We start from the raw sequence: 11,190 nt of genomic DNA on the forward strand, positions 1-11,190 counted from the left end.
GCATGGGAGAAGGTGGGAAAGGAATATCGCTCGTAGACACTACTCAAGGTAGATGGAGAGAGTGTTGTCTTTGTTCGCAGTTGTACCGGTCTCCTGGCTGTATCATATTGACGCGTTTATTCTATGCAGACGACGAGGACGATGGGAGCATTAACAGACTCCGCCTAGTGGGTCAGAGTGAGATTGGGTGATGACGAAGACGTGTCTCTGCTCTGTTTGTTTTTGAACAGATTGTCCTGTTGTTCATGAAGAACGTCTCCCTGTGTTCTGTCCCCGTTGTACCGTGACAATATGGTAACAGGGCATTCAGTTTCTTCTCTGTCCTATAATAAGGAACTGTTTTGAAAAAATATTTAGCTAAAACAATTCCTAGATGGCATTTTAGAACTTCCAGTGTATAACTAAAATTTGCAATAGGGCCTGGTGAGGGATCCTCTAAGGAGTATGGACACATTCATTTCGACTTTTTTTTTTTCATGTAGTGCTGTTCCTGCACTCAGAAACCCTAGAGTTGCTGTTTCACTTTCTTTCCAGAAGATGTGTGTGTATGTGTGTGTGTGCACGTGTGTGTCGTGACGTCAAGGGATCGAAGGCGATCAGACGAAAGCAGAACATTGTGAAGTCTTTTGACAGTCTGTTTAGCTTGCTTGGTCGTCTGATATGCTGTTGCATTGGGCCTTGCGATGAGTAGTAGCAGGGCAAGTGATCAATCGAATCCAAACCACAGTTAATTATGGTACATGCCGTAGCCGGGGACTCCAGGATAAGTTTCATGACCTGGAGGTTTTTTTTTCCCCCATGTGCACGAAGTACACGGGTGCTGTTGCATTTCGCCCCGTCAAAATGTGGCCGCTATGACCATAAATCAGACCTGTGGTCTCATGTTAAGCACCCCAATGCCGTAACCACTAACCCACCGCGGTGAGTATGCACGTGTGTTGGGGGCACAAAGTGCATGCTGTATGTCAATGCGCTCTTAGGTATTACAACTAGTGCATGGCGAAAGACGAAAAAGCAAAATGAGACAATGGGACGGGCACTTTCTTCATCTCCTTGCGTGTTTTTGTGTTGCGTAATGCACTCGTCACAGTAGTGCAGAGACCGACTACTAGCCCAAATGTGCACCTGTCTCATGTGGATTTTCTTTTATGTCCAGGAAAAATTGTACGACCACATCAAGGTCACTGTGGCAACAATAATTCAAACCAGGTTGCATGACGAGGTCACTGAACTCGTACAAGATTTACTGAACTCTCGACAAGCGATGAATAAGGATGACAGCGCTCAAATTTCACAAGGTGAGGGTGACGGCGGCCCTGTTGCTGAACCATCCAAACGGCAGTCCAGTTTGGTGCCCGGCCCAGCCGGCAGTCCCACTTGGCAGCCGTCAAACGCGTCGCAGCAGTTGAGTGTCGCCGCTGGCCCATCGCAAGCATCACAGGCGACCTGGGGCGATACCGTTGGGCAGCTTGGAGGAAAGCCAGCATCCAGCTTCAACATCGGTCTGGCGTCCGCTGTGCCGAAGATGCAGCAAGTGATAAATCCTACTTGGCAGCCCACGAATGCATTGCAGCAGCCAAGTGTTGCCTCTTCTAGCCAAGCATCGCAGACATCCTGGGGCACGGCTGTAGGGCAGCTCGGAGGACAGCCACTGTCCAGCTTCGTCAGTTTGCCTTCTACCCTGCCAAACATCCTTCCAATGACTGCCGGTTCCATTTGGCAGCTGTCAAACTCTTCACAGCAGCCAAGTATTGCTGAAAGCCCATCCCCTCAGGCATCCATGATGTCCTGGGGCGCAGCCATGGGGAAGTTTGGAGGAAAGCCGCTGCCCAGCGCCAACAACAGTCTGGCTTCCGTTCTTTCTGAGGTGCAGCCAGCGGCCGGCAGTTACACATGGCAGCCCTCAAATGCATTGCAGCAGCCAAGTGTTGCTGCAGGCACGTTTCCTCAAGCATCGCAGACGTCGTCAGGCGAGGCCATGGGGCAGCTTGGAGGACAGCCACCATCCAGCTTCAACATCAGTCAAACTGTGGTGTCCACTGTGCCAAAGGCACAGCCAGTGACCATCAGTTCCACCTGGCAGCCGTCAGATGCATTGCAGCAGCAGAGCGTTGCCAGAGGCCCACCTTCTCAGGTATCACATACGTCCTGGGACGCGGCCTTGGTACAACTCAGAGGACAGCCTCTGTCCCGCCTCAGCACCAGTCTGGCTTCCGTTCCACCAGAGTTGCTGCCAGCAACCATGGCGCCTGTAGATGGTGCCTGCCCCTCGGTGGGGATGCAGCAGGATGCAAGCATGCTTCCAAGAGACAAAAGTGACTCACGACGCTTTCAAAACTTAGGCATTTCATTTGACACACCGGCGGCGGTGGAAGGTGTGCCGTTGGATGTCGGTGCTTGGCGTCTCGGCTCATCCAGCATGCAGCAAGAGGGTGGACCAGGTGCTTCCTCGTCTTCAGACTGCAAGCCGCAGGTGCGATTTCCGGAGGTGCACAGTGCCTCGGTTGGAGGGCACTTGGAGGAGCCAGACTAAAAATAAAAAATTGGGTGCGAACTGCAAGGTCTGTAGGTAAATCAGGCATGACGTTTTTTAAAATGTGCAGTCTCTGAGCAGGAACGCTTCATTGAAATTACGGAGCAACTCGCTTCTGCCATTACCTTCTTAAGAATTTAACCTTGGGGGAAATATGACGCCAATGGTCGTTAAGCATCGGGCTTTGCACTCGAGGACTCTTATTTAAATCGTTTCATGAGACACCAAAATTTTGTTGAAGGGGCCTGAAGTGAGGCAAATAAATAAATAGTAAATAAATAAACAGGAATGTATCCACACACTGCAATGTGCCTCTCATGAGCAGCAGGCCCTCAAACTTTGCATGCCAACATTAATGCTGTAACACGCAGCCTAGCAAGCAGATGAAGCCGTTTTTAGTAGGATTTCGCATCCTGCAAATTCACCGAACACATGGCAGCACACGTATCCAGCATCTGACCTGACTGGGAATTGGCTGGTTATTTGTTGGATGCAAGTGTTCATGCAACTGTTCGTCACGTCACTGTACTGTCCAGTACAGTGACTTGCATTTTTAGCAACTTCGAGAAGATTTTGCATTTACCACTGAAGATGATCGTTAGGCAAGTTTGTACTTGTATACCATGATGGCAGGTTTTGCACAAAATAACCTGTGAAGGCGCTGACACAAACGCTAACTTCCAAATTTTGTTGATAAGCAGGTTGAAGTTCATAGCACAGACATGATACGATGTGTATAACTTTTAATGCAAACATGTGCAACACATGCGCACACAAAACAAACTATATTTGCAGCTATGAGTGACTTCTCCTGGCCCACCTTGGGTAAATTGCGTTATTGTATCTTGCACGTGTTAACGTCACTTACAGACGATTTGTTTTAAATTTTTTCTTGTCGCTAACCAGATGTATCTGTATTATAAAATTCATCCAGTCCATCATTAAAATTCAGGTGTAAGTTTGCACTTGTGTCCATGTCTTGAAATGTCATTGTTCTCTGGTCTGCAAAACAACCTGCTGCCATGAAACATGCATCACTGCTTTGTTCTGGTTCCAATTTCATATATTGTGCTCCTTATTATTTGGTATAGCACTAAACTCTGCTACTTGTCTGGTTTATAAAAAAAACCACATAGTTACTCTTAATTGAGCTACCTGTAAATAGCGGAAAGAAATCTCAAAGGGGGATGGGGCTGGGTGGAGGGGAGCATGGGCCGCCTCCTCTAGCCCGGCTGCTCCATATGCCCGTCAGCGTGCCCCATCTTGCAGGTAATCTGTGGCGGGTGCAATGTTAAAGCGAGCCGAGATGGCTGTGGCTTCATGTGTGCTCTAATCCTGCGCGTTGAAGCGAGAGGCAGGTGAAGCGTTTCCTCCCCTCTGCCTGCACTTCTCGTGATAGCATTGTCCCACCGGGGTGACACTGCCTAGACGTGGAAGCGGAGCAGATGCGAAAGCATTGTAGGCTTCGCTTCGTACCAACAATGCGAAGACATCGTCGACTCAGAGTAAAAGAGAATCTTTGGTCACCTACTCTCAAATTCAACCATAAGCTTTCTCTCCTTGCTGGAATTAATTGTTTTTCCGGTTTCCCAATAATTTTGTGCAGTCTATCCTGTGTAAGGAAAATCCATCAATGACTGTACTTTCTGCATAAAAAGTAGAATGCCAATATAACAGTATTTCGGTATAGTGAAGTAAAGATCCATTCTACTGATTTCGGTATATCAAGGTGTAACCATATTGAATTATCAAAACCATAAAGTTCAGTTTTTGCCATGAAATTTTACAAAACAGAAATGCAGTATACGCTGAATCTTGTAGGTTAATTTTAGTCCGTAAGGCAGAAACACGGGTGGTTGTAGCTAACTGGGCCTTGGACACCCAAGTCAAAGCAAGATGCACAGGCAACCAGTTTTCTGGACAAGCGTCGTTTGTTGTAAGAAAAGCTTATATTGTCGTGTGCAACACAATGCGGCAACACTTGGCACTTCACAATTAGATTGTGCACCTATGCGCATAACTGAATTGCATAAACCTTGTAATGGCAACAGATGTGGGATTTTCTTGCAAGTATGTCCGTTGATATGTTATTATGGCCAACTTTCAGTTACTGTACCGAAGCTGCTGTGTTCAATTAGGCTAGTTGCCTTGCTGTATATGGAAAGCTTGTGTCTATAAGGTTTCGCCGTTACATTTCTGGCTGAGAGTGGAGATGAATAGTATACAAACACTGCATTCTGCATTTACTAAGATAGAGGGCAGAAGCTTGGAAGTAAACAAGGAAAATTGAAGAGAAGCTAAGAACTGTGCTAGAGGCTACAAAGTGAAAAATGATGGACGTAACATCGAGGAACGGGAAGACAGGTGGTGTCGATTAGAGAGCAAACAGTGGTAGATGCTAGCTCACTAATCCCATTAAACCAGTCTAAACTGGTGGACTTTCTATCTTTGATAAAGAGATAGAATGACGCCAAGAAAAGGAAAATGCAGTCAAAGACTGTTAAGGATTAGGTGGCGTAATGAAAGTTGGGAAACGTACAGGCACAGGATGGAGTTGTTCATGGCAGCATAGTTTCCTACAAAGATTGCTATGCTAGTGTCTGTGAAAGTTGCAGGCATGGCAGTTCAGACAGCATGAGAATGATAATTATGATGATGAACCTCTGTCCTGGCTCGCACTCACTAAGGAGGATAGGCCAAGAATCGGGCGGCATAACTAAAGGAGATTCTTGTTTGAAAACGATAAATGCAACAACGAAATAATAAAAAAAAAGATGCTAGATGTGGCAGTCAGTCAAACTGAAAGGTGAATGTTAAAAGAAGCTACAATCAAGGAGAAAATTAATTAAAGAATTTAGAGAAAGCAAATTTAGATGAAATGAATGCATAATTGATATCTAGAATAAAGGTACAATAATTAGCAGGGTTATTATTTTTGTTTCTGTTAAATGCTGCGGAACAAACGTCTGTGACTATAGTGTCGAGGCCCCAAATTATGATGCTTGTATACTTAACCCTAATCCAATTTTGCAGAGTGAAGCTTCGAGTGATATTTTCCTCTGGTGTGAATATCGTCTGCCTGATAAAAGTAGTGGTCTATTGATTCAATTTATTTACAGTTGTGCCAAAGAGGGGACATCATCAGACCATTACTAACATAAGTCGCAGTGCCAGAATTCCGAGTTCCCTCTAGTAATTTTAATACGAAACTGTATGTGTCGTGGATGAATGGATGGATGGAATAACTTAAAACGGGCGTAATGCGAGATTGCTGGGAGGTGCCTTCAACTTGCAGTTGACGATAAGTAATCCGCGGAATCATCTCGAGATGAAAAAGATGAAAAATGAAGTCCACAGTTGAACACTTTTGGCAGAAAGCTTGTGGGAGAGGATATTCTGGAGATGATTTTCTGAAGCACGCATCAGGTTTTAAAATGATTCTTTCTTTCTTCCAGGATTTTCTCTGAGGCCTGCTTCCAGAGAGCTCGTTTCGAGCGCAAGAACCAGAAAAAAAGAAGTGTCTGTGATAGAAGCAGCAGTAATAGTGCGAACTCATCCTTATGTGATATTTGAGTGGACTTCTCATTCCTGTGAATGAGACCAGTGTTTCCTATGGAAGCCTTTGCTGTTGCCTGGATTAAAGATGTCTACTGACATGAAAAGTTTGTGTCCCGCTTTTCTTACTTTTTTAGGTGGCCGTAAACTCCATAATTTCAATTTGAAGCCTCGACTCCTTGAGAGTGCAAGAAATTTATTTTGTCAACTTTTGTGACTAGTTTGATGCCAGTTCGACGTGCACCAGTCTGTGGTCTGTAAACCGTCGGGCATCCTCGGATGTCCATGAGGTGGCCTACGCCGATTTTCCCGAAACGCATCGTTTAACAAGTATGATCTGCGTGAAGCTGCTCTCTAAGGTTATTCAGTTGAAGCTGACTGCTGAAAACAAGGTTGTTGCTGAACAGGACTTCGTTGCAACTTTGAAAATCTTTGAAAAATGGTGCATGCATAGGCTGCTGGTTTCGAACACAGTTTGCATCTTTTTTTGTTCATACAGTTAACAATAAGTAACTGCCTTGGGCACAGTGCTGAGGCTAGCATAGTTCTTAAGCATGTTCGGTCTTCAAATCTAATAGTCACTGTTCATAAATGTGAATACTTTTCAAATATTTCAAAACGTCAAGTGCACCGAATTAAACTTAAAATTGGGCCAAAAGTGCACTAAGTTTTCACCACTGCGGGCACAGTATAAACACGAAACATGAGAACTTGCGAAGTGTAGCAGGCTATGTCACTTAGGTAACCATACTTTACAGGCTATATAGTGATCATTTGTGCTCTCTGAAGAGCTCTGTGCATGGGAATAAACAACTGGTTTGCTCTGAGTGCTCCAGTTGTGCTTTTAAATAACACTTATTAATGTACTATGCAATGACAAAAACTTGCTAACCTTAAGAATGTAAACATTTTATAGCAATTGTGATAACTGCTGTTGATTATTCGAAATCTATTCGAAAACTATTCTATATTTGATTCACTTCTGGCACTGTTTGATTTGTATTTGATTTGGTGTGAAAAATCACTATTTGCGCACCCCTACTTTCTTTGCCTACCGTTGTGGGTTTAGTGCGGCTGTTGCTTCTGCTGGATTGGTTAGTATTGAGGTGTATATATTTGTGAATATATTTATATGAAGGTATGTGTGCTTTGAATGCATGTACAAACCCTGTATTCTGACAGAAAAAGCAGCGCCAGTAAGCACACTTGCATTGTCTGTTGCATATTTTAAGAAATTCATTATATAAAACCTACACATGGTATAATGTTGGCTCACAGAATTTGCAGCAGCTGTCGTCATTTTCACCACCATAGCACCGTAACCTTACCCTATATCTGCTGTTTCTCCAAACCCTTTCCCAGCATGAAATGGCAGGCTAGAGTTGCATATCTGTTGTTTCTCCGAACCCTTTCCCAGTGTGAAATTGCAAGCTAGAGTTGCATCACTAGGGCCAACCTCTCCACGTTTCTCTCATTAAAGTATCTCTCGTATGCAACAAAGCATGGCAACCTGTTAATGTAATAGTGCACCGCAGGGTGTCTGCCGATTATTGGCTAATCCTTCAGAATGGGTATGGGCAGCAGCGGCAACGAAAGAGGTACACGATCCTTCAGTGTAGCTAGACATGTGTCATGATTTTCTATGCATGCACCTGTCATCACCAGTCTTTGCGAGCATCACACACCCCATGTAGTGGGTTCTCTACAATACACCAACTTCATCCTTGTGACATCACTGCAACGTCGTCTTGCACTGTGCATTCTCCATGTTCAGTGTTTGCGTTTCAGCATAGTCTGCGAGCAGTGTGGTGCGTAAAGATAAACGGTGTAGTGCACAAAACATAACAGTTGCATGAGATGAAAGTTGTGACCTGTGTGTTAGATAAAGAACATTGCAAGAAGTTGGACACTGCATTGGATGATAGTAAACACATCTTTGTTAGCTGTATAAGATATTTAACCCTTTATGGATGAGTGTTGCCTACAGCCAACGCTTTTTTTTTTTTGCTGAGTTTTGGTATTGACTATCGAAGTTTCTGGCCAAAGAATCTTTGGCCAACACTATATAACAGGCAAGAAGCGTCATTTGTTGTCTGTTGTTGCCTAGAATGTGTGGAATGTACCCATGATGGAGGATTGGTGAAGGTTCGCAATGGAATGCCTTCCTTTCCACTAACTTCATGGTCTGAATTAGCTACATTTAAATGATAATGATAAATACAAAGAAATGTAAAGTGATCATGCCAATTTTGGATGATACTGTTAAAAAGAAAATTAATCAAATGTGAATAATGAGAAAAACAATATCTAACATGTCAACTTCCCTGTAACAATGATGTACTCATGTACAATCTGACATGATTCCTTTTGGGAGGGACCAGGGTTCTTCGGGCGAAAAGATAAAATATCAAGCACTGCGAGAGAAAGGCCAACATGCAATGGGGGTTGTTCTAAGTATGTATTTCGTTTCTGATTATATCTTCAGCAAAAAGAGTAGGGAATGGTCCAATGATTCTACTTCCCTAAATGACACACAAAAGTTGGATGGTGCAAACCTACGCCTACTCAGGCAAAAGTTTAATTGTGATATTCGTTTAGAGCAGGAACACACGATGAGGAAGAAGTTTGGCGTGTGACTTTCTTTTGAAAGCACTGTCAAAGGAGACAGGCAGATGCAAGATCTCCAGCTGCAGTGGTATTGCGCACTTAACGTAAAGCAAATGCATGGTACACCGTATGGTTCACATATAGTGAGAGCTAGCTAGCAGTACTCGGTAAGACACGGGTGACTTGGGTTGAAGCCCATTTCCAGTTTTTTTTTGCTTAGTGTTACTCAGAAACGTTCTAAGGAAATGTTCGTAAATTGGGCTAATTCTCAATGTAATTTGCCAATGTAGGCGAACATTTTTTTGTGTGTATTTATTTCTTTCGTTTCTAAAGAGACCCTGAAACACTTTTCTATAACCAATCATAGAATGGCGTCACTATTATGTTGCCTCACGAATCTCCTGCTGCAAAAAATTTTCAAATCCTTCAAGCACAAGTGAAATTAGACTGATGAGCAGATTCCTTTCTCCGTTCATTTCCTTTAGTGCACTTGAAACTACATGGGGGAGACAGTAATTAGGGGCACAAAGGAGCAATGCCCTGCTGGCCCCGCCCAGAGGTTGAACGTCTCGGCAATGAGATGGCTCTTGGCGGCACTCTAGGGCGGTCGCGCTAACTATGTTACACTTTTACCCACCGTGGTTGCTCAGTGGCTATGGTGTTGGGCTGCTGAGCACGAGGTCGCCGGATCGAATCCCGGCCACGGCGGCCGCATTTCGATGGGGGCGAAATGCGAAAACACCCGTGCACTTATATTTAGGTGCACGTTAAAGAACCCCAGGTGGTAGAAATTTCCGGTGTCCTCCACTACAGCGTGCCACATAACCAGATAGTGGTTTTGGCATGTTAAACCCCATAATTAAATTAATTATGTTACACTTTTCATCTCAGAGGCCATGTGCAGCAGACACAGCAACGTGCAACTGTTGTGTGCAGACTGGCAGCGCAAAGACGAAATGTTTTTTTTTCTGTCTTTTTGAAATTGCAGACATTTATATTCTTAAATTTTTTAACTCGCGCGAGCTATTATTTCATTACAGACAATGTTCTCGTGATCACGAAATTGGCCACTAGCTAATGTGGGTCCAGCAGCTTGCGATGTCGCTGCATGACGCCGTGGCGGATGTAAGAGCAAGCAATTTTTCACCTCGTTTGACGCGAGATTGTAAATTCCCTGCTGCATGCAGTGCAGTAATAGTTAGCTCACACATTCACAGGAGCGTCGTTAGCAGATTGACAATCTTTTCTTACTGTGTTAAAGAAGGAGTGTTTCAGGGCCCACTTAGTGAGTTAATACTGCTCTACGAAAGATTTGCTTAAAATATATGTTCCAACATGTACATGCATTGAATCTGCGTAATTTTGTTTATGACTTTCTTTTTCAAGCGAAGCTTTCTTTGGAACTTCCGTGCGATTTGGTGCTTGTCGTCATTTCCTTGCAGGGTGTATTTGTGGACATACATAGACAACTTGGGTCACTATGTGCCCGAACAGCAAACTTGCTTCTTGGAGCTGTCTGGCCTAGTAAACAACTTGGCTGTGTGCCACTGGGAGTGTGCCTAAACAGACAACTGGGGCACACGGTGTGCGCCGATTCTTGCCACATTTTCCAGAATGGATGAGTCACCGTTACAAAAGATGCAATACAAGGGGTATGAATCTTTAATAAACATACTTGGGTAATATGTGCCGATCACACTTGTTTGTGCCCATGCACCTCTTGTCAACATTCTTCCCTAAACAAGCATCATAGATATTGCCTTCATCCTTGTGATGCAGACAGCTACAGGTGACGAGGCATCCACTACTGCTGCTACCTGGCCAGCAAGCCTCACATCATTTAGAATTATACATGTCTTTCTCAAGCATGATGGGTTACTATTTGTCGGCGTCTCATTTCACAGGGCATGCCAATAAATTGCCATCATCGGGGTGGAGGGGAAAGAGAGAATTTTTAGTGGCAGAAAGGTAGAGGTTGGCTTGAGTGAAGTGCATCTAGCATGCAACTGCATGCTTGGGACAGAAAAGAGTTAGAGCACTATTCTGGACGTCCTGGACATTTTCAAGTTACGCCATGTTGCCGATTTTGGCAATGGCGGCATTTTGAGCCAATCGGGGGGGAAGCAGCTCCGGAGCACTGGCAGGGAGAAAGGGATGAGCCACCGGACGCGCAAGTGCAACGCCCACGCCTTGAACACGTTACTAATGTTGACCCCCATGCCTTAATTGCGTAGGCGTGAAAGAGAAATAAGTAAACCGGGATTAGGGGCGCACTCCATTGTCAACTGGTGAAAAAGAAAGGGTCAATTAACTAAACACGCGTGATCGAATTACAATACGAATCAATGATTCGAACATATGAAATCAGCATTTTACACGGAATAACTTCTTTAGCGTCAATCGACACTGGTTTACCTCCTTTTTTTTTCTTTTTCTGTGCTGTTACAGTGGCCGCAAGATGGGGCAACGACGTTCGGATATGGTTTAATTTGTTG

General features: G+C 44.3%; 1 protein-coding gene across 5 annotated transcripts in view; it reads left to right on the plus strand.

Moving 5' to 3' along the window:
* The window catches only part of LOC135896500 (uncharacterized), a 35,719-nt gene extending 29,524 nt beyond the window's left edge, over positions 1-6,195 (plus strand). For 2 of the 5 annotated variants that reach the window (XM_065424915.1, XM_065424918.1), the window contains exon 8: positions 1,157-2,834. In XM_065424915.1, coding sequence (XP_065280987.1) covers positions 1,157-2,533 — 1,377 coding nt within the window. In that variant the 3' untranslated portion in view covers positions 2,534-2,834. Of the gene's footprint in view, positions 1-1,156; positions 2,835-5,988 lie in introns of those variants that run through there. The other 3 variants (XM_065424916.1, XM_065424917.1, XM_065424919.1) reach the window with 3 other exon arrangements.
* The last annotated feature ends 4,995 nt before the right edge of the window (positions 6,196-11,190 follow it).

Source organism: Dermacentor albipictus, chromosome 6 (assembly GCF_038994185.2).
Source record: "Dermacentor albipictus isolate Rhodes 1998 colony chromosome 6, USDA_Dalb.pri_finalv2, whole genome shotgun sequence".
Classification (NCBI taxonomy): Eukaryota; Metazoa; Arthropoda; class Arachnida; order Ixodida; family Ixodidae; genus Dermacentor; species Dermacentor albipictus.